The sequence below is a fragment of the Argopecten irradians genome, chromosome 9 (assembly GCF_041381155.1).
Source record: "Argopecten irradians isolate NY chromosome 9, Ai_NY, whole genome shotgun sequence".
Taxonomy (NCBI): Eukaryota; Metazoa; Mollusca; class Bivalvia; order Pectinida; family Pectinidae; genus Argopecten; species Argopecten irradians.
The window spans coordinates 13,075,099-13,099,804 of record NC_091142.1 but is presented as its reverse complement, the minus strand read 5'-3'; the positions used below and the strand labels follow the sequence as shown (position 1 = coordinate 13,099,804).

Sequence of the window (24,706 nt, the reverse complement as noted above, 5' to 3'; positions counted from 1 at the left end):
ACAATAAAAAACTATTATAATTGTACTATAATAAAAACTACATTAATATAATTACTATAATAAAAACTGTTATTAATATACTACAATAAAAACTGTTATTAATATACTACAATAAAAAACTATTATAATTGTACTATAATAAAAACTACATTAATATACATGTACTATAATAAAACTATCATTTATATAGTATATTAGAACATCACATGATAATTACTAGGAATGCGATTGGATAACAGACATGGTCTATTTTGCATCAGTTCCCTGTCCTTCTTGACTGAGGAATACTTTACTTGACAACGAGAACTATACCGAAGTATATTCAACCGGTAAGAAGCACGCGGCCAAATATATGACGTCATAATAAATGTCATGGAACGTGCTAAACGCAATATTTAATAGACACAAAATTTATTGCGTATGAATGCAATAATATTACATTCCCACACAGTAGTAATGCGTTCATTCGTAATAAATATATTGTTCCTACACAGTAATTTTGGTTCATTCGCATGCCATAATTGTTATGTTCACACGCAATGCTATTGTCTGTAAAGAAATTGAGTTCGCACACAATAGCATTGAGTTCGCAAGCATTGCTATTGCGTTCGCACCCATTCTTATTGCGTTGAATTGTTTTCGCACTCAGTAGTATTACGTTCACAAGCAATGTCCCTTTTTCATGTCTTTCCCCAGCCACCGCACAATGGACTTTTCTTCAAAAAACTCCATTTTCTTTTCATTGTAGGTATGGATCCAAGACTTAAATACTCTTCTGTCTGTTTTTGGTGTTTACTGTTCTGATATTAATCACCTTTGAAAACACAGATTCATTCCACTCAAACACACCTGCTCCCGCAGTTAAAGTAGTCCATCCTCCCATACATGTGCACTACCTCAATCGTCCGCCTTGTTATTAAAACAATGTATTTTCTAAATGTGCCCACAAGTGCTACCTAACAGCAGGCCGAGACTTTTCAACGAGTGACGTTGTTGTATTCCATACACCATATGTAGGGGAGAGACACCAGCGTAAAAAGTTGGGTCAGATTTGGGTGTTTCACTCACAAGAACCACCATGGCTGCATTCGTGTAAATTTAATAATTGGAAACACGAATTTAATTGGAAAATGACCTACAGAAGAGATTCCGATATCATGGTACCATTGAATAACTTTAAACTGAGAACTTTAAAACAAGGCGAATGGGAGGAAGAAATGAAGACATTAACAGAAAAGTGGAAACGTAAATCAAATGGCATTGCATGGATAGTTTCTCATTGTCGAAGAGCTGGCAAGCGTGAACAATATGTCACTAAGCTTAGAAATATAACACCGATAGATATTTACGGAAAGTGTGGGGATAAGAAGTGCCCTAGATCTAAAGATGTCGAATGTTTAAGTTCCTATAGATTTTACCTGTCATTTGAAAACCAGTTATGTGCAGATTATATAACAGAGAAAAGTTTTAAAATCTACAAATCTAATATGAGTTCAATACCAGTTACTCGCGGGGGATCTAACTACTCAATGTATCTCCCCCCAGGGTCATACATAGACTCGTCTAAATTTAGTAATATGTCCCAGCTTCACAAGTATTTGAATTCTCTCTCGAGTAACGTCACAGAAAGTATGAAATTTATGAAATGGAGAAAACACTACATGGCGGAGAGAGAGTTTCCGCACCACAGTGAACTGTGTCGCAGGCTACACATGGCTGACTCTTACAACCAGTACAGACGATTATACAGAGATATCGGAGAGTGGCATAGAGGAGATAATAGTTCTACAAATAAAATCTGTAGAGATTCAAACCAGGACATTTTATAAAATTGTAACGTGATCGTATTGGGAGATAACAACGACAGCGTTAAATAAATATTCAACTATCTCAATTTATAAAATCGGTGCCAATTGGCAACCTTTTTTTACCGAGCGTGATATGTTAAAGAAATTAGATATGTGCCTGTTTGTTAGAATACAGTTTGTGTTACTATAGGCAATAATTAATATACCAAAATCGAATTTCTTCAAACTCATCCCTTGTCATTCCCATTCTACGCTGAGGAAGGCTTTCGGTTTGTCTAAGAAAATTATGTTCTATATTAGAATATTATATGATGTCTGACAGTAGTTTAATGGACTCTTGTATATTTCTACATTTAATGAAGCCTCTTTTGTCGCTATGAATAATATTTGGTAAAATAGGTTTAATTCTATCTACAATTATCAGTGTTCAGTACTCTAATTGGTCTCTAGTTTCTGATATCTTCCCATTCCCTTTGTTTGTACATCAATCTAATATTCCCTAGATACTGTGCTAAACTGTCTTTGGTGGGTCGAGTAATATAAGACTCTTTCTTATGTGTCAAGCCTCGGGTTATCCTTCATATCCAAATATGAAAGTGCATTGCAATTATATTACTATGATTTACCGCTATGTTGAAATAATTTCGAAAAAAAATCGCAACTGTAAGTCAATTCTCCAAACATAAAATTGCGTTATATTATCAACGCAAATCCACAGCATCAATGAAATTATTTCGAAGGGTTATGGCCTCTGTGCCAACTAGTTGTTATGAAAGTAGTTCCTAAGTTTTAAAATGGTTGCCCTTGTGTCACATCCGAGGTCAATGTTAGACAGTTACATCCAAGTCGTCCCGGCTGCATTTTCAGTTGGAATTAGAACACAAAAAAGGTACATAACTTTATTGAAATGGCTTTGAAATTGATCCGGCAGCACTTAATTACAAGTACATTACATATCAAAACAACGAAGGCACCTTCACTGTTAACATAAATGTAATATATAATCTTGCACTTGTTTAATGTTGCAACTTCATCTTCATCCTCGATACTCCAGGGCTTCCGATCACTTACGATCTCTACACCCCTGGACTATCTCATAGTAAAACTGGAGGCAACAGAATAGAACAGGTAACTTAGTCATTTGATGTACATCAAAAGAGCCGTATAACGGTACACTGTGGTTGACTCTGTGGCTTTGATGTTAGGCGTCGCTCTCTCTGTAGTTTTCAAATGAAATATTTGCTAGCCTGTGATTGGTCAATGTTTTCCGCTGAGCTGCCTTCAATTTCGCCATGAGATAGTCAGGGGTGTAGAGATCGTAAGTGATCGGAAGCCCTGGAGTATCGAGGATGCTTCATCTTAGGCTATCGATATTGATGTTGTGACATTATAATTGTGCTCATATTTTTTTTATTTTTATTTCGGAAACACAGTTGGCTTTTAATTGATGATACATCATAAATCTGATGTTTGTGGAAACAACAGGCCACACCACTTTAAATATTAACTATTTAATTTCAAATATGTAATGAAATTGGTAACTATTTATTTGTTATTGTTGTTGAGAGAGGACTTTTATAATTTGTTATAACTTGTCTCAATCCTGTTGTAAATGTATTGCAATAAAATACGTTTAAACTCACGCACAAGGCTTGCGTTTGTTGTATGTAGAATATATTTTCCACTTCTTATTGCAATAGCATCCCTTGTTTGTGCTATATGCAGCAAACTCAAAGAATGAACGCAACAAGGATATGAACGATAAAATTTAGCCCTTAACATTACGTTAGCCGTGTTTAAAATCAAACACACAACTTGAGGTTGTTGGATGTAGAATTTATTTCTCAGATTTACTCTCCTCGTCGCCCTTACCCTAGTAATGCATTTTTTCTTTTATTTAAAAGTTCGAAATAACGCCTTTTTGAAAATCAATAGTAATAACATCTTCCTAAAAGTAATAAACCTTTTCTGCAAGCGTTTAAAACGTAATGGTAACGCTGATATAAACGCTTTGAAACCGTTATCATTATGGTTTTGCTTTAAGTCATCATAACGCCATTTCTAAACCTAACATCATCATTAAATATGAATTTGGATTAAAAATGGTATAATTGATATAATTAAAGTAATAATTTAAATGAGAATGCGGGTATAAAATCTAGTAATATTGGCTCCGTGATCAAATACTGAGTACTTTGTTATTATACCTGCCTGAGTGTTGAAGATGTCCTGATCTATTACAAACCTTCCACCTTTAGGTCTAACTGTGGTATAATTATATTAATGATAAGAATTTTAGAGTTTGAAATTTGGACTAATATATAAGTATCTACTGTTACATTTGCGGCTTTCAAGTATGTTACATTGTGTAGGTCAAGCACATGTGTTTCATATTTACAATAGTATATGTACGTACATGTAAAGTCTAGTGGAAACCAACTTCTGTTAGGGTCATTGTATAAATACTTATTACCTAGCCATGTTGTTAATTATGATACATGATAAGTTCAAATTAGTAACCATGTTTCCCTATGTTATACAACAGCTACATTGATATCAACTGTTCCATGTATGGTGTATCATATCCAGATATTGACATTTGTTATTCCGGTGTACTGCTATATTAACTCGCCAATAATCTTTGTACAGAGTCGACTCCTAAGACTCCAATAAACGTATCGTACCATCTACTCAATCTGCGTTGAAGTTCTACATTTCCACAACAAACAACACCACAAGATCATCAATATTACGTTGGCGCTGTGCTGAAAAGAACCTGGGTTCGGACATTTAGTTACTACCACGATTGATCACCGGTTTACAGGTATGTAGATTCTACATTCTTGGTCCATTTTTGTTAACATTTGCTTTTAGTTTGTCCACCTAGGTATTTTATTTTGTTAATTTCACATTTCGCTACACTCTTATAAAACACTTCACACATATTGACAATGTCAACTGAGCAAAACACAGTGCCACAACACACTCCTACAACATACGCTATTGAACTTTTAACGGCTAACGCAAGTGTCACAACTTTAATTCATAATCAGTCTCAGAGGCTAAAACTTTTAGAAAATATGACAAATAAATTGATCCTTGCAGACAACTCTTAGTGTGCAGGAAAACTTTTCATTGGGGATCGCTCGCAATTTGAGCAATGGATGCGGGATATTGATAAACAATCACAAATTACTGGCAATCACAATAAAAAACTTCTACTTGCACTTCAATCTTCCACAGGTCCTGTCTGTGAATTTATACAACGCTCTATCAAAGGCATTGAAAGTCCTGATTGGGCTGATCTAAAACACCAACTTACTCGTTGTTTTGGCGACATACAGGGAGCATCACATGCTTTTGCTCTATTAAAACAAATCACGCAAAGGCCCAATGAACCGGTTCAACTATTTGCTCAACGCATTTTATCTTTAGCGGAGAAGGTTTACGAGGGTCATAATTTGGGTTCACCGATATTTGCACAACAGTTGGTCAGATTTTTTTAAGATGGTTTAGAAAATCCTGATATTCGTTTAAAAGTTATGTGGGGCGAATACACAAATTTTGTTAAGGCAGTCAATTGTGCAATGCGTGAAATGAACATTCTCCATCAATTCAACATCCGTTGTCAAGATCGTCCATCACCACAAACACCATCAACAAACTTTACACACACCACACCATTTACACATAATCAGTCAATTAGGGAAAAGGAACCAATGGAAATTGACGCCGCAAGATTAAAATCAGTGAATGCATGTACCTATGATCACAATGAAACACAGGCAAGCACTACAAAGAGTCGACCACACCAATATACCCACAAACACCACCACACATCTCAATACAATGACAGATATAACAATACACGTCATTACCCAAACAACCACACAGATTCTTATCCACATGCTAATGAACACATTCCACTCCGTAATCGACATCATGATACACACAACCATAAATGACGCAGTCTACTTGCGTAATCACCAACGCAACAACAAACTTGAACCAAAATGGACACCACACTATCGCATTATAGAACAAGCATCTCCATCCACATTTATCATTCAAAACGCATGCTCGCCACTTGCAACCAGCCAAACTTGAATGGGACATTCCACTACCAAACAGTACATGCAGACCTACTCGCAAAGCACATTATGCTTGTTCACCCTCCAGCGATGACGGAAGCGACAGTGACACTGATGATGAAATTCCTCCACCACCATCAACCCGTCCCCGCACAAAAACACAAAAAATAAATATCCACATTTCAAATTGTTTTATCCCCTTTGGGGGTATCATACACTCACACCCCTGTATACTATCACAACATGTATAGTTTACATTAATGTTCATATTACATTTTACTTTGATATAAATATACCACGGTGTCATATATACACTCATTATTGCATGTACATTAGTCCTAAATATTTACATGCAAAATCCTGAATTGGTAGTTTATTATTTACTTTTTTTACAAAATAACTTTTGTTTAACATTTTTACATACTTGTTTCTTTTGTTTTAGAATATTATATGCACATGCACATATTTGTTTTGATAATTTGAAATATACACCCATATAATGAATGCACTTTTGCCGTTTACACAATAATACCTTGTTAATATTTACTCATAATTGTTTTGTTAGTTTCTTATATACATCCACGCACTGCATGCATTTTTGTTTTTTACAAATTAACATTTTGCACAAACATGGTTTTCTTGATAATTTATTATCGATATTCATACAATATGTCTGTATGCTCATTTGTTTCTTACAAAAACCCACAACCTCAGTTCTAAGGCTTAATATGAGAAAAAACAAGTGTGTATACAATCATATATTCGAATGAATAAATATTCTATATACACATATACACTATATATACACACAAAGTATACTATCTACACATATACACTATATATACACAGAAAGTATACACATGCTTTCATCAATTTATACCATTTACTACATAGGCTGGTGCTTACATGTACTATTTTTATTTTCTCTATGTACACGTATTTGCACCTACTAGTACACCTATGTATGTTTCTGTTACGAAATTATTGAACCTAATATTAATTTTGTTCATTGATAATATGATTGACGTGAATATTTTGGTAAACAATATGATATATAAATAATATAAATTTTGTATATATTTAAAGAATTTCTCATGTTTATATTTTACTTTTTTTACATGTTTAATATTTCATATCTGTTGAATTTTTTATCAAATAAAACTTTCTTAACAAATTTTATTTGTTTTTTAAACTTATTTTACGTACTTTATAATTACGTAATGACTAATTACTGAGGAGAGTGCTTTGTACTGTCTCTATGCACTTGTACTTGCACCTTTGTTTTTTGTAGGACCGTCCTCCAGTGGAGAAGGTGGGGTTCTGCCCTGGTGTTTTACAGTATTTGTACTTTGATTGATGGGAGTGTTCTCCTTGTTCACTTTCATGAAATCTTTAAGGGGACATTTTTTGACCTTTTTTGCTTTAGATCTTTTAGCCCTTTTCTTCCTGCGTTGTGTTTTTCGTGCACTCGCACGCGAGGGAGTCTCATATGGTCTAATTGCATCATCAGGTGTATCACTGTCTCTGCTATCATCTGTGGATGTACTCGCGTAATTGTTAATATTATTGTCATTGGTTACCGGTGCTGCATGCTCTATGTCATTGCCTTCAAATTCGTGGAGGTCTTGTCGAGTTTCCTCTTCTGTCTGGAGAAGAGAGAGACATTCCATCATACGATGCCCTGACATGTTACGCTGTCGGTATACCCATGAATTTACACAGTCTCTTGCTACATGGCCTGTTTGCAAACACTTTTTGCAGTTCATGGTACGTGTATCGGAGTTAGTGTTGTGCCCATCTGGTTTGGGCTGTTCAGCGTGGAACACTAATGCATTATATCTTCCGATTTTCATGTTTCTGGGGAGGGGGGTGGTAAGTTTTTCAGTTATCACTATCCTATCCCCTGTATCACAGTTAGTTAGTTGATTGTCTATTCTCAACTTTTCACGATACATGGACTTAATGTTACAGTTTAACAATGTTAGTGCCCTCTTGATCTGTCCGTCATCAGCAGATAAGGGTACATTTGACACTCTGACTCGGGATGTGTATTCGGGGTCGTTATCGGGGCGTCTGGGGTTGGTTGATACTAATTGGACCATCTTTTTACGTATTGCAATACCTGTTGTCAGGAGTTTTGTTCGGTCTGCCATGTTGTCCACGTATATTCGCTACATTTTGCCTGTCCGTTGCAGACCACATACATGGTTTGCCTCTACTTTTTCGCCGATGGCCTTGTACAGTTCTTGATGTGTAAGCCAGTCTTTTTTCTGCGGCTAGATTAAACCAAATATGTCTTTTTCCATTAAGAAGACTGGTTTTGCTGAGCCATATCCTTCAGCTGTATTTGGCGTATCATTCGTTGCTGCAACAATATAGGCGAAAGATGTTTCTCTCGGTCCGTTTCCCGCCATATTGTCTTCCATTGTCTGTGGGAGACTTTGTTTAGAATCCATCTTCCTCGCAAAAGGAGCACAGTTTTCCACTTTTTTTTCAGAAATCAGTATTTCTGAACAATGTACATAGTTAATACATCACATATATCCAAGAAATATTGCAGTATTCTCAATATTTTCAGTGAAATTCCACACACGTTGGAGCGGAGAGCAAAAACCCGTCATCTTGGCTCAAAGGCGTTAACTCTCATTTATAACGTGGACTCGAAGAGACATGTCCTTAAACGTAAATAACATGTACCTTATATTGTAATTTGACTACAGTAAGGTGAGCTGAACAAGCGCCATTCAAAATTCACTGTTAAAAATAGCTGTGATACCGGCAGGTGACCATATTTTACGATGATGCGCAGACGACAGCGACATTTGTTCGGAATCGGAGTTATCATACTAATATGTGTTTGTTACTCTTTTCTGGACGATACTGGACTCGAGAGTACCTTTCCCTTTATAGAAAATATTTACAGGTATGTATACTCATCGTGTGTTACGGATCGGCATAGAATAGAGATATAGTCTACATAGTACTTCTGTAATGAATGAATACTGAATTTCGCGATTTCTATTTCAATACAAGTTTGCGAAAATTAACGTTCGCGGATATAACATTTAATGGAAATCCCTATTGATATAAGTGATGTTTATATCAATTAGTAAATAATTCAACATTCGTGAAAGTAAATAGCTCGCTAAAGAAAATTTGTTTATGGTATATTATTGTCTTATGTAAAGCACTCAAAAGATGTCAATAATATGAAGTCGATATTATATTTGACTTTGTCACAATAACTTAAATTTTATATTTGTATGTTTAGGTAAACCTTATGACATAGAGTGTATCAGTACTGCGAGGGGAACATGGCTTCGAAATTAGTTTTATAGATTCCTACATAGATTCGGTATCTACAGCATAGGTAGTGTTATAGATAAAAATAGTCCGTATATCTATGTTTTAAGAAAGATTGGCAACTCTGTGTCCCTGTTTGTGCCTAGTTTTTTCCTAAAACGTTTGATATTTAATGAAAGTTCAGTTGGTTTATAAGTACAATTTTTGGAAAGAAAGAATATGTTTTGATTGATACATGTATGCTAAAGAAAATACAAATTGAATGAATAATTTTCGAAAAAATATGTAAATGCAGAATGGCATTGAATCAATACCCTTTATCAGCGATGGTGCTAAACTTCAGATATAAAATATATAACAAAAAGGAAGCAGACAACTGCCTGAATACATTATTGATTGTTAAAACCTGGCCATGGGCGTCTACTGTGGGGACATTTAAACATTATTGATGTTGTTTCTTCGTTCGCTATTTCCACAATTTCCAGACTATATTTCCTCCATAGACTGACACGCCTTAAATTGATAACGTTTGGTAATTCAAATGAGTTATTTAATAGGTCAAAATTCTTACGCATAACTCGTAGTTTTAAAGACAATTTTGCCCAAAAGGCATTAATATATCCATTCTATGATTAAATGGAAATGTCTTTCAAAATAACCGTGGGAGATTATCGTTCGCGAAATTACCTTGATAGAAAAAAAACAACAAAAAAACTTTGCTTTTTATATGACCATGATCCCAGTTTCACAAACATTCCTTATATGTAAGGAACCCTTAACTTAAAATTCTTCATAGGAAAGCATTACAGATTTTAAGTAAGGTTCCTTAATTTCAGATTTTTTCCTTAACTTTTGTAACGATTTTTTATGGGGAAATTTAAGTGATGGAATACCTTAAAATTAAGGAATGTTCATGAAACTTGGCCCGGACCATTACTGCGTGTGATACTTTGTTTATAGGCTGTACCCGTCTCTATATCCTCCCTCTGATGTGATCATAGTGTCGTACTTAAGGGGAGGAACTACATTCCTAGGAGAAATGCTGGGATTCAAGAAAGGAAATTTCTATGTGTATGAGCCGTTACATCAAACACTCAGATTTGGATATTACGACACAGGCGTTAGGTGTACTATGCTGAACGAAAGCTGTAGGTTGGTGTTATGTCTTTCCATTATGTTGGTAATTACGTCATAGGAATATGAGCTTCACGTCATTGCTTTTTTAGAAGATGGCGTCCGTATTACAAACCAAGATCTTTTTCGTTCATACGGTTAGACTGGTTGGACCGTTTGTATTTATATTATTATTTCAAGTATTTATGCTAACAGACTTGTAGATTTTGATACGGCCCTAGGAGGGCTTACTCGAGGCTTGTGTAAAACAGTTAAAACATCACCAGTTATGGCATCGATTCATAAATGAACAATTAGGTCCAACCAGTCAAACCGTATAAACGAAAACGATGTTACATTTTAACCAGCTATCAAAGGTAATGGTAGACATATATTGATTAAAACGAAGACCACATTACAGTGTAAACGCTGTACATAATCCCAATGAAAATGCAGAAAATATATGTTTTATGATATCTGAGGGTTGTTTTGGTTCTGATTATAGATCAATACATATGTATGGACTCGACTGTCAATCCAACACAGCTTATCTACAGAGTAGTATAGAAACTTATACATTTATCACTTTATGTTACGGTACCTAGTTTACTGATATGTAATACTTTAGTTTATACTGAAATGTAATACTGTATATCACTTAATGTTACAGTAGCTAGTGTACTGAAATGTAATACTTTATATTACTTTATGTTACAGTACCTAGTATTCTGAAATGCAATACTCCAAAACATTTTATTTCTTGTGGACGAAAATATTTCTAGTGCAAATGTAATAAAGCGTTTAAGCAACGTGAAATCAAATTTCCGTGCAACAGCCGTTGGTCACGAAAACGCAAAAATATATGCCCTCGTGAAAATGAGTTGGTTAACAGAATTTATGATTATAGATTCATTTCCAAGTGAAGACTTGTAAACAATGACAAAAACATCAATACAGGAAATGTGACATAAAAACTGAAAAAAGATAATTATCATTTAGAGGTGTAACGCGTTTATAATTTATATTTATTTGTCATCTATGAAGTATATTTTGATATTGACTATCCTCCATACTCCAGGGGTTACTTTCACTGTCGTTATATCTACTCCTGATCTTAAACTTAAAAGAATAAAATAAAATTATAACTGACCAATCGTAGGCCTGCATTTTCCTTTTGATTTTACAAGGAGACCGACGCCCAGCTTGAAAGCAACAAATACAACCATAGTGTACCGTTATTCAATTCCTTTGATGGACATGCTCATCTGTAGGTCATTGATTAGTCAGATTTTATTCCCCAGAACAGCCTTCAGTTTTACTTTGAGATAGTCCTGGGGTGAATATAACGACAGTGAAAGTAACCCCTGGATTATCTAGGCTGGATATTGATAATTTATAAAGAATACTGGTATGCATTGATGTTGACCACCTATCAAGTATTCTATTTATTCACAGCAGAAGCAATGATACTGATAAGATTCTAGACGTCATTCGGGGAATTTACAACTGCGACAGCCAGAAATACCATCGCCTACTTAAACCATGGCATTATATGAAGTCTATGGGACCATCACAAAGGCAGGGATGTGTGGTCAACGCAAAGTTTATTGAACGCCCATACAAGTACCTGAATCATTGTTTAACTGCTGAATCAAAAGTTAGCAAAATACCCAGAATTAGTATGGGCGTGGCATCGAAGCTACTTTCTGAGTTTCCCAATCTAAAAATAATTCACCTTTTAAGAGATCCAAGAGCGATAATTAATTCCGTGCTACCACTCGGTTGGAAAATACCACCTTCAGGCGGTGCTGCATCCTTATGTAACAAAATGACAAAGGATTTTCGTGAAGGAATTAAAATAAAACAAGCTTATCCAGGGAGGGTATATACCGTCTTTTACGAGGATTTGGCACAAAATCCATCAAAAGTTTTCAGTTCAATATACAAATTTCTGGGCTATCGATTCAGTTCTATAGAACGGCACCGACTGGTCCAAATGACAGCTTCCACTAAGGATGGGTATGCTAATGATACCCGCAGGCATGATTCCACTAAAACAGCACGGAAATGGAGGTATAAGATTAACTCTACTGTACTGGTGAAAATTAACAAAGCGTGTTCTTCTTTGTATAAACTACTTGGATACCCACGACTGGAAAGTATAAGTGATCTCAATAACGCAGACATTCCTCTAAGATATGACGAGGATTGTTATAAATGCTAGATACATGGACCAGTGAAACAGTGACCTGACAAACACCATTCATAATAGACTTGCCTGAAAATAGTTCTTTATATGTGTTAATGAAAATTGTGAAAAAAGGATTGGGGATTCAAAAATATTAAGATAAAGATAATTTTGAAAAAAAACCTTATATTCTTGAGTAGATTGAAAAATGTGAGTTCATGTGACAATGAAAATGTTTTTCCTCGGTAACTGTGTTTTGATATTCCGTGTAAACATTTTTGCGGTTTAAACTGACCACTGAACTTTTATCTGAATGAGACAAAATTCAATTGCAATTACAAGATAAATCGGCGTTCTTATTTCATGAACTCTTAAAGAAAGACACTAAGTGGTAAATTGTTAAAAGATTGACTGTTGGTTTTCGTGATGCATTAACTAAAGCCTCACAACCATTCCAGAATGACTTTTAATTTTTAAAATTGAAATGTAAAATGGGATCGATAATATTGTAATGTCGCAAAAGTTATTAATTTACCGTTAATACTACACGTATAATCACCTTCTAAACAATTTAAATGAAACAATTATAATGTTAATTTTCATAACGCGGGTCGCACAGTGTATTATGTTTCCGGCCGTCGTTCTAAATACTGTGCGTAAGTTGACAATCAGTGAAAATGCAAAACAGTGAAATGCATCTTCCCTGTTAATATAGATTACACAAGGAATTTTACATTTGTTTGGTATTGCAATCTCATGACATGGCAGCGATTTAAAGTTTTATGAGAAGGTATCGTTTCATTATTCAAACATAAATTGTAAATCTGACTACCTTGAACTTGAATAATGTAAGTTCGTATTTAAAATCAGTATACAATTGTTCATACACGGCTGAACTTGTTCTCTTATTTTTTTTATTCGAAATTAATGAGTTTTCGATACAAAAGAGGAAACTTTCAGTGCACGATGTTTTACCATGAAATTCATTTGAAATGATCAATACACTATGTCTGTATTACGTATTATTAACAGCAAGGATTAAGCGAAAATATGTTCATTAAATTATCAATATTTTTTATTTGCTTTACGTCGCATGTTAGTAAGGATTATAGAGATGCTCCACCGCTGACAAATGGTATTTTTTCTCTATAAAATACAGGAGCAGACGATGAAGTTGTTTTTTTCAGTTACAAAAGTTACTTACTTTACCCCATTGCCACCATTGAAAAGTTCCAGCTTCTAATTTTACTTCAAGATAACAATATTTAAAATTAATTGCATCCCGAAAAAAATCCGTGGTATTATGTTCTATATGGATTGGAACTCTGACTTCGCATGCACCAAAAGCAACATAAATAATTTAATATTATTTTTGTGTTAATTATATACACACGATTGAAACAAATTATTGTTCAAATGATGAGTAGCATTATGCTCTGGGGGGAAACTATTGGCTAGCTGATCCCCCACCCTCTTGATTGATTCTAGGGGGAGGGACTATTGGATAGCTGATTCTCCCCCCCCCCCCCTTCTTGGTATATTTTAGGGGAAAAGAATTGGCTCTTGATATATTTTTAGGGGGGAATCTATTAGCTGGCTATTTTTTCTCCTCTCTTGATTAATTCTATGGGGGAAATTATTGGCTAGCTGATCTCCCCCCCCCCCTTATCAATACTTTTTGTTTGTTTTAATGCCGTATTAATTAAAAGCAATGATCTTTAACGAAATACGTTCAATATAAATTATCAATAACTTTTATTTTTTACGTCGTATCAATAGCAAGGATCTTAGGCGAAATAATGTTCATTAGCATTATTAATATTTGAAAAGTTTACGTCTTAATAATAGCGAGTGTAGTTTAAGAACGTGCCAGGTTAAAGATAAGAAGGAAAAAAGTCAAAATGCCGGAGAAATAATCATCCTCCCACGGTCGATGCTTGGCAACTGTCCAACGTTGATTTCAACCTCGCAACCCAGGTGGTGGAGTCGTCATGTTGGAAAACCTCCGCCATCGTCACATGTTTTTATTTTAACTTAAATAAAACAGGTTTCAATTCAAAGTCCTTTGTGCAAGAAAAATAAACAGCTGACTCCAGAGTTTGATGAGATATGATGTCTTAATGTAACCTACTTTTACCCCTTTGGTATTTTAAATGCAGTAATTGTCTTTTTAGTTTAACCCTACTCTTCACTCCTTTAACTCCCTTCATAAAAACAATTTCCTCAAAATACTAGATATATGATACTAAAGTATCTACTCACTTAGCCTGGTTTATATATGTTGATGTTTGTGATATAATTTCGTGTAGAATTTTGGATTTCTTAGCTGTCATTATCAATAGATATACACACACATATATATATATATGTGTATAGATAAGTATGGGTCATGTAATTTGTTCCCGTTTGTTGTTGTAAATTGTCCCTTTGTGCTATTGTTCCTAGTCTCTGTGTGTGTGTGTGTGTGTGTGTGTGTGGGTGGGTGGGTGTGAGGGTGTGTGTGAGTGTGTGAGGGTGTGTGAGTGAGAGTGTGTGTGTGCGAGTGTGTGAGGGTGTGTGAGTGAGTGTGTGTGTGTGTGTGTGTGTGGGTGTGAGGGTGTGTGTGAGTGTGTGAGGGTGTGTGAGTGAGAGTGTGTGTGTGTGTGTGTGTGTGTTACTATATATTTATATGTTATATTATCTCCCATTGCTATGAATATTAAAAAGTGTTCTATTGTCTAGAAAATATGCTGACTCTTTTGCAAGTGCAAGATTGTCAGCATTTTCATTTTGTGGCGTAATTCTGACGAATCCCCACAATAGGGAAAATATTTTGTTATAATTTGTAAATTTTGATTTTTTATCTTTATTGTTCTCTATTTGTAAAGAGAACAGCTATGTTTATTGGAATGGTCATTTTTAGAGTCTCCAGTTACAATGTATGTGTTAATTGAATATGGAGTACTAATTATTATGATGTTATGACCATTCCATTATTTTGTATGTGTTAATTGATAACTTTCATGTGATTTTTACACATATAACATGGTTTAGTTTTAATAAACCATCATCTTATATAAGATGTTATCATCTTTATAAGATGGCCATTTTCAATTCACACATTTGTGTCGAGTTTTATGTGGAGCATACATAAATGTATATGTTATATTATCTCCCATAGCTGTCAATATTAAAAAGTGTTCTATTGTCTAGAAAAGTGTCCAATTTATTGATATACATCATAATAACTTTCGAAAATGTGTGAAAGGGAATGCAATATATATATATTAGAGGGTGATGATATTTGAAAGTGATGAGAGAAAGTACTATTATAAGGATTTTAGTGCTTTCCATAATAATACAATATTGTAAAACAAAGGACAGTGAACGCGTACCTACATATAATTTTAAAGGACAGATGGATGTGTATATTTATTTCAGACACTACATTTGACATTGCTATACAAATTTCCTTGATTTTATTGTTGTTGGATTAACCGCGGTAATTATATCTGCTTGTCACATAAGTTAATTGAGTAATTATATTATTACACGGGGCAACCAGGCGGTATGACGCTTAGACTCAGAGCAATGGACACGCCAATTAAGTATAATTAGCCTACCCGCCTGACCAGTAAATTTAGAGCAGTAAATGCCAGGTGTTTAATTATGTGTTGTATTTCATTTAAGCTTATGTTTATACTCTGTAAGATCAGTGAAGGCCACGACCACCGAACGGACAACACGGCACTATTTTGGATTATCCAGGATATGCCTACCGTTCACGGCCAAAGTGCTAGTGTAATAAAAGACCATTAAAAGAAATCATTACGGATCCTTGTTTCCTTTACGAAATCAACATTTTGTTATAGTACTGTGTAGTTGATGGTTTACAGTCCTATTTGTTGTGACAGGTCATAGTCTCTTTGTGTGTTATTATATATATTATATATTTCCCCTTCTTATGAAAGCAAAAAACTTTTATTATGTTGATAAAAACAAATGAAATAAAAATAAACACCATAATAAATTTTGAGAATAATATATAAAAGGGTATATAAAAATGATATATGAGCAAGTTGAAAGTAATTGCAAAAGTTGAATGAGTGACCACATCTTTGTGTTGTAAAGGTGCTGACCCTTGGTCTTCCAATCCTGACAACTCTCCAAAACTGCTGGGGAAATACAATTGTGTTTGTTTTGAAAAAAAGTAAATAAAGCAAGCATTCAATACTTCACAGTTTCATATCAACACCTACATTTATTATTACAATCTGGCAATGCAAGTTAAAAGTCATAATTTAAGATTAATATAAATATAGGTAAAATGTAGCTTGTCCTTGCAATGGATATAAAATTTAAAACAAAAAAGTAGAACTATTCCGAGTATCGACATAATATATATACGCTGCCCTCCAAAAGCTCTGTTAAAACGTTCTAAATTCTGCGTTAAAATTAGTTTTGACAAAATTAATGGGTATTTAGTATATACCCGATAAACAGGAAAATGTCTCATAAACGAATCGTTATTTTAATCATAATTGAATGTCTTTTGCTTTACAATTTCAGCTTTATTATAAAGAAATATATCAGTTAAAACCCCATGTGGATCATTTCACACACAGTTATGATGACCTCGTTGGAGATGTTTGAACAGGTAAAGTGGAGGCTTTAAAATGCGCTGTATATAAAGATATCATTACATAGTGTCAATGTACTATATGTATTGTAATTTAAGCAGTTAAATGAGTGGCTATTAAATAAGAATTTTATTAAACGAGTTCAATAATTTGATACGCCACTAGCTTTTATGCGAATGGCATATCAAATTAGTTAACGAGTTTGATTAATTTTATTATATTCCGAAGTCACGAGTGTAATATTTTATTTATCACATACCTTTTATTAGTAGAAAGATCAGTGAAACTTTTCATTTCGTCTCGGAAGTGACGTTTCCGTCTACGGAGCCAATCGTGCGACGTCATATTTAGATTATGACGTCAAATCTAAATGTGACGTCATAAAAGTGTTATTACACATGTGTCTTACGATATTTATGACATGTCCGTAATATTTTTTGTATTTAAAAAAGAAGCTGTGAAAGCATGGCTTGTGCCACAAATTTACATTTTTAAAATACATGTATGTCACAATCATTCTTATAAAGTTTAATTAAACACATGATAATGGATGGATTTCATTAATCAAACAATCTAATGCGATTTGATATTTACCATATCCTATTTGTAATTAGAAGCAAAGGTGCCGACACTGATCGGGTGATTCTTTAAATCTTGAGGGGAATATACAACTGTGACAACCAAAAGTATCAACATCTACTACTATACGGTCATGGCAATATCGGAAAGCTATGGGACCAACATATATAGAGAAGTGTGTAACCAATAAAACATTTGACGAATGCGCAGAGCAGTTCTTGACTCAGTGTGTGACTGCCAGATCTAAAGTCAGCAAAGTTCCCAGGATTAGTATTAGCCTTGCATCAAAGCTACTTTTCGAGTTTCCCAATCTGAAAATAGTTCATCTTTTAAGAGATCCAAGTGGGATAATAAATTCGCGTTTGTCACTCCCATGGAACATACCACTTTCGGGTGGTGCTGTATCGTTATGTAGCAAAATGACAAGGGATTTTCAAGAAGCAATTAAAATAAAGCAGGCCTATCCCGGGAGATTATACACCGTCTATTACGAGGATCTGGCACAAAATCCCAGGAAAGGATTTAGTTTACTATACAAATTTTTAGGCTATAAAGTAGATATAACAGATATCAGACGACTAAAAGAAATGACTGCTTCTTTCAAAGACGCGGGCTGATCTCAAACACGCAGACACGATTCTTCAAAAACAGCAAGTAAATGGAGGGATCAAATGAACAGTACGGTCCTGACGGAAGTTAACAAAGCGTGTTCATCTTTGTATACACTACTAGGATACCCGCAGTTAAAGAGTATAGATGACCTAAACACTAGCATTCCTTTAAAATATGATATAAGTTCAGTTTATCATTATACATGACATTGAAAAATACAATTCATTTTCCTCATATTTAGCAAGTAACTATATAAAATTATTTATAAAAATTGCTTTTACATTATGTTCTCTGTTCAAATTGTTGTCGTTTGACAAATTAAGCCTTGTGCAATTGACATAGATGATACTATTTCGTTAAAAACAACAGACGGACACTTAATGTTATGGAATTATTATAACACGTTTATGCAAATAAGTTTGAGCATTTAAAAACAACACCTTAACCAAACCAATTATACAACTAAACGCTTCTTTGACAATTTTCCTAAAAAAATCGATTCCTTTTTTACTATGTGTGCTCACTCGTGGCCAAAAGTGGGGCGAAGCCTGAGAAAATGTCTGGAAGCACTGGCCTTAAGTATTTTTTCAGTGTCTGTTATTTTATCACTATTTATATGTTGAAAACTGTTGCCAGGAAAGATTTATTTTAGGTAATGATTAATGCATTTATTATAGTAGCTTTTCCAATTAGTGTCAGTTTTCTTTTTTTCCATGTTTTGTATGAGATAAATTGATAGCATTTATATTTTTCCCAGTTCATTTGCTCTACTTCTTTATTTTTAACAACCAAAAATCACACCTAGAGACTTGATGTTTTCTCTTGTCATCTTTATACCATTAACCTCTTTTTTGTTCTTGTTTTTACCTAGCCAAAGACCTTGTGATTTTTTCTTTATTAAGCTCAAGCCCAGAATGTATACCAAAGTTCTCAATTTCTTTTATTGCTTCTTTTATATCACTTGATTTTACAAATAATGTTGTACCATCTGCTAATTGGGAAATTTCTATTATTTTTCTTTTAATTTTAACCCCTTTGATACTTTGGTTTGCTCTTTATATTTATTGCCATAATTTCAAGCGGCAATCACAAAGATCAAAACAACTCAATGGACAGCCTTGTCTTATTCCGCGTGAGATTTTATATGTATCAGATACATAATTATTGTTGGAAATACACCCGTATCATAGTACAGTGTCTGTACCCAAGAGATAAAAGATTTTCCAAAACCAATTTTTTTCTAAAGCTTCTAGCACGAATACCCATTCAATAGTATCAAAGGCCTTTTTAAAATCTAAAAATAAAATTGCGCTATCTTTTCCAATTTTTTCTGCATAGTCTATAACATCTTGTATTTGTCGTATATTAAACCCAATAAATCTATTTTTGATGTAACCATTTTGATCTGTATGTATAACTTTAGGCATTATTTTTTCAATCTTTGAGCTAATACAAATGCTGCAATTTTTATAGTCTATATTTAGTAAGGTGATCGGTCTCCAATTTTGTAATGAAGTTTCATCACCCTTTTTGTATATTAAAGAAAGTAAACCTATTTTTTGTGACTGTGCCATTTCTCCTGCATAATACCCTTCATTTAAGGCGTCGATTACATCATCTCCAATAATACTCCGGAAATGCTCGTAGAATTCTACGGTTAGACCGTCTAAACCAGGGCTTTTATTTTTTTCATATTTGTGATAGCATGTGTACATTCAGATTTTGTTAGGGGTCCATCACAATTTATTTAGGGTGTTTTGACAATTTGAATTTCTAAGATATTGCTTTATGGATTCTTCATTAGGATTTTTACTTTTGTATATGTCCTCGTAAAACAGACGAATAACATCCAAGATTTTACTCTTTTTCGTTACTAATTTATTATTCTTGTCTTTAACCTTATGTATAACTTTTTTAGCTTGTCTTTGTTTTCCTAAGCCCAAAAAGTATTTATTTGGTTTCTCTCCCTTTTTTATGTATGGACACCTTGACCTAATTTGTTCACCCTGTGCTTTGTGTTCATAATATTCTTCTATTTCTTTTTCCAATATAAGGATTTGCTCTTCATTTTCTTTTTCTGATGTACTTTCATTTCTTTTATGAACCATTTTAAGTTTTTCTTCAAGGTATATAACTTTATCCTTCCTCTGTTTACTTTAATTTTGATAGTTACCAATTGTTGCTTCTTTAATTAGAATTTTTATATAATCCCATGTTTTCCTTTTATTTAGATTACTCCTTCGACATTCTTATTTAGCATTTACAATTACATTTTTAATTTTTCAGTATAGTTTATGTCTTTTAGCACACTGTTGTTCATTTTCCAAATTCCCTTTCCGCGTGTTTCGCCTACATTTATCAGTTTTAGTGATATAGCCATATGATCAGTTGAGCGTATCTGAGCTGATCTTATATCACAGGAGTTAATTCTATTTAAAAAATCTTTTGCTCTAAGCCAGTAATCTATCCTGCTTGCTTCTTTTCCATTTTCCATTTTTTTCTTCTCCATGTGTATTGTATTGTATTTAAATGTTTACTTCGCCATATATCAATAAGATTAAATGATTTAATTAGATCCTTCAGACCAAACACTGGTTTTCAATTTTTGATATTATTTGCTTTTCTGTCAATTGGTTTCAGAGTTTCATTGAAATCGTCCCCAATGATATTTATTCCAAGACTTAATTTATCTAACTTTTCTTTTAATTTTTTAAATAATGCATTTCGTTTTATCGGCTCATTTGGTGCATAAACATTTGTTAATGTATGTATGTGTTATTATTAATTTTCAAGATCAAAATCCTACCATCTTCAGACTTAAATTGATCTATCAAGTTATAATGCACATTTTTATTAATATAAATTGAAACTTCTCTACTACTTTCGCTTTTCCCTATACAATTAAAGATGTGTCTATCATATTCTTGTTCTATCAAGGGAAATAACTCTAGAGTATAATGTGTTTCTTGTAGAAAAATTATGTCACATTTCTGTTGTTTAATATATTGTAAAAGACGTTGTCTTTTAGATGAGTCTCTCAATCCCTGTGCATTCAAAGAGATAAGATGGACATTTTTTATACCATTGTGATCTTTTTTTCATATATATATATATTTTATTATACTGTTTAAAATATATCTTTTTTTTACATAAAATGTATGTAGTTTTGGTGTTGTATGTACACAATTAAAATGTATATCTTTTAAAAATACATTCGAAAAAACAACTCACAAATTGTAAATCGCACTAAACATCAAACGCGACAATTCCCCTGATGATGAACCTGTCCCCTCACATGGAACTTCGCAGTCACAGAAATAAAAAGCAACAGCACAACACAAACATCACTTCCATTGATTGTAGCCAGAACAAGGTAGTTCACACCTCCACACAAACAGATACAAATACAGCACAAGACGGTACAGATAGTGACCATTTACATTTACAATCATACAAAGCTGATACAACATATGTTAAAGACACACGAAACATTGGTCAGTTTACTTCCTTGATCTGTCTATAATGTTTTATCATGTATCCTATTTTTATTGGTATAATGTTTTTTTCAACTAATTTTTTTTTCTCATTACAGACACTCGAAAAGTCGCAATGAGACTGTTAATACTTTCTTGCTGATCACCATAGCAATAGCCATCAAAATTAATGAAAATGTCATATTTAAAGAACCAATATGATAACCTCTACAAAATCACAATGACTAATTTCATATGCTATTAATTTTCATGACTATGACAGGTTCATAAATAGTGTCTATAGTGATACCAATACGGCAACAAATTTTGATACAGGTTTCTTTAAACCACACCACACCACACGACCTGAAGTATATTTTCATAATTACAAAAAACAATTAGATCTTTTTTTACCACACACAACTCGGGCGCATTGTTATCAACTCTCGCTGACATTAAATCCTTACATCTCACAAAACGATCTATTCTACCCTTTGTAGGCAGTGCACTTAGCTTTCTTTTTGGCACCACATCCGAAAGTGACCTTTCATCTATTAGAACACATATTAATGTTATTTTAAAAAAATCAACAAAAAGATTAAACATATTATGGAAGCTAATTTGTCTGTTTTAAACGTCACACGATTTGGTGTTGAAACTAATCGCCAGAAAATATTAATTTTGCTTATAAATTCTTTTCGTATATTCAAAGAAACGGTCCTTTCCGGTACCAATTATTTACACAGAGCCGAAGCAAATAATTATTATTTCACTATGACGTTTGCTCATGTATCTTCCTTCATTTCACACGTAAGACTTATTCCTGGAAAATGCAATTAATTCACATTCAAAACTTAAAACTTTAACTCGACATGCTTTCCTTAAATCACCTCTCACCAAGCACTATTACACCATCTCAACTTCGACAAACACTGTTAGATATTCAAAAACAGACTACCAAGCACATTAGAGCTTCCATCCAATCCTCAATATGATATTTGGCAATACTATCACTATCAATATTTTAACTTGTCTCGATATGGCAAGATTATGGAGCTGATAGACTGATGTTTGGATTACTGAAAATCTACGGTTGTTTTTGAAAAGAAGACTTCGTTAAAGACGGCTCCACCACGCGCAAGCAGAACATTAAATGATATTCCACAATTGAAACAAATAGTTGTTAGTTTTAGTATTGAATATTTATGGTCTAATTAACGACGAAAAATAATAATAAAATAATTCGTTTTTGCCTTTGGAGCATGTGCAAGCAGTACTTCATTCCATATAGGATCTAGTGCCAAGGAATTTTTTTCCGGGATGCAATTAATTATTTTTCATATTTTTAACTACTTTCTTCATCTTATAAAGCACTTAACTGTTATTTGTTTTCTACGATATGGTCTGCTACTTTCTTTTGCTTTTTCCACTTTCTTTGTGCTTGGTAAACGTCAACCTTTTTCTTTTAAATATTGTTGAATGCCTATTTACTTTAACTCCCTTTTTTGTTTTGGCAAGGCTACACGTTCTCAGTGACCACTTCATTATGTTGTGTTACTTCGTAACGTTAGTCTCCTCTGACATTTTTTACTATGACTTTTTCCCGATTATTGTATTTTTTCTGTTTCCGAAGTTTGTGAAGTAAAAAATCAGAAGCTCAAACTTTTCAATGGTGGTAATGAGTGATAAGAAAGTAACATTTGTAACTGAAGAAAAATACTAAACCTGTCATTCTTGCTTGGTTTATTAGATAGGAGTGTAAACAATACCATTTGTCATCGATGGAGCAATCTTTAAAATAAAATTGGAAATAGCTCACGTCATCTACCTATATATACTAACGAGAACACATTTACTGGAAGATGCATATGTGATTTCAACGAACAGTTGTTTATGTCTGATCATCAATACGTTTGTGTATAATTAGACCGGAAGTAAATTGGATATCCAGCAGGATATAACCTAACCCAAGTTCAAAAATTTTCTGATTAATAAACACTGAAAAAAATAAGGTTTTTGGATGTGTACAATTTTCAGTTTCCTTAAAAAAGAACTGATATAGATTTACCTCAAAAAAATATAGATAATTTACAATTCAATTATTTATAAACCAATACTTTGCAGGCTTTGCAGATTTGTTTGAAGATTACCAAGGGAAAACGAACCAAAGTTCATAATAAACCAATAGCCTTACAAGTATGTATTTGTTTACAACATAAGATATATATTATACAAAATTCAATCTGAACCTTATTCCACACTTCAATCAGCTTTAAATCCCCCGCCATATTTCACAAGCAAAATGAGGGATACTAACAATATAAGTATCTAAATAAATGTAATAAAGAGTTAAATATTGAAATATTAACTTGAGATTGCATTTTGCCCGCGCAAGGCAAAAACGCCTTTGGGGGGGGGGGGGGCCTTGGAAAGCATGACAACTACGAGTTTAATAGTAGTAATTTGAACTTGTTTTATTAAAATCTATATTAAAACGCCTAAATAACACAATTCTTCAACAACTGAAAAACCCCGTTTCTAATCATTATGTCCATGAATCCTAATCCTTAATAATCCCACCGATTTCGAAAAACTAACAAATTTTGGTCTTTTCATTGTTTGAACGGGTTAAGCATTCCCATCTTTTAGTGTAATCACATAAAAAAATATAATCAAACTTTGTAAAACCTTCAAGCAGATTGAAGATAAAAGAACCAAATCATATCGTCATACAAAAAGTAAAAATAGACTGAGAACACAGAAATCGGTATGTAACTTTGCAACCAGTAATCAATAAAACTATTTTCAAAATACAATTATAAACAAGGGAAAAGAGTAGAGGGGAAAAAAAATTCCCCTTGCATGCAATACCCATAAGACAAGAAAAAAAACAGAACATTTCCCCATTTGGCAAAAAACA

The 24,706-nt window shown here is 33.5% G+C and overlaps 1 protein-coding gene and 1 pseudogene across 1 annotated transcript; both read left to right on the top strand.

Moving 5' to 3' along the window:
* The first annotated feature begins 767 nt into the window (after positions 1-767).
* Positions 768-1,829, top strand: LOC138331021 (alpha-(1,3)-fucosyltransferase C-like; annotated as a pseudogene).
* A 5,383-nt stretch (positions 1,830-7,212) lies between these two features.
* Positions 7,213-13,171, top strand: LOC138331518 (carbohydrate sulfotransferase 1-like). Its single transcript, XM_069279201.1, has 3 exons — positions 7,213-8,822; positions 10,163-10,354; positions 11,771-13,171. The coding sequence occupies exons 1-3, from the start codon at positions 8,698-8,700 to the stop codon at positions 12,537-12,539; spliced, it is 1,086 nt and encodes a 361-aa protein (XP_069135302.1). The 5' UTR covers positions 7,213-8,697; the 3' UTR covers positions 12,540-13,171.
* Positions 13,172-24,706: the final 11,535 nt, after the last annotated feature.

Bases quoted from the DNA above. Each gene is read 5' to 3' on its own strand.
- LOC138331518 (XM_069279201.1), top strand. From the start codon at position 8,698: ATGATGCGCAGACGACAGCGACATTTGTTCGGAATCGGAGTTATCATA. The intron at 8,823-10,162 runs GTATGTATACTC...CTTTGTTTATAG, and splicing joins TTTATAGAAAATATTTACAG to GCTGTACCCGTCTCTATATC. The intron at 10,355-11,770 runs GTTGGTGTTATG...ATTTATTCACAG, and splicing joins ATGCTGAACGAAAGCTGTAG to CAGAAGCAATGATACTGATA.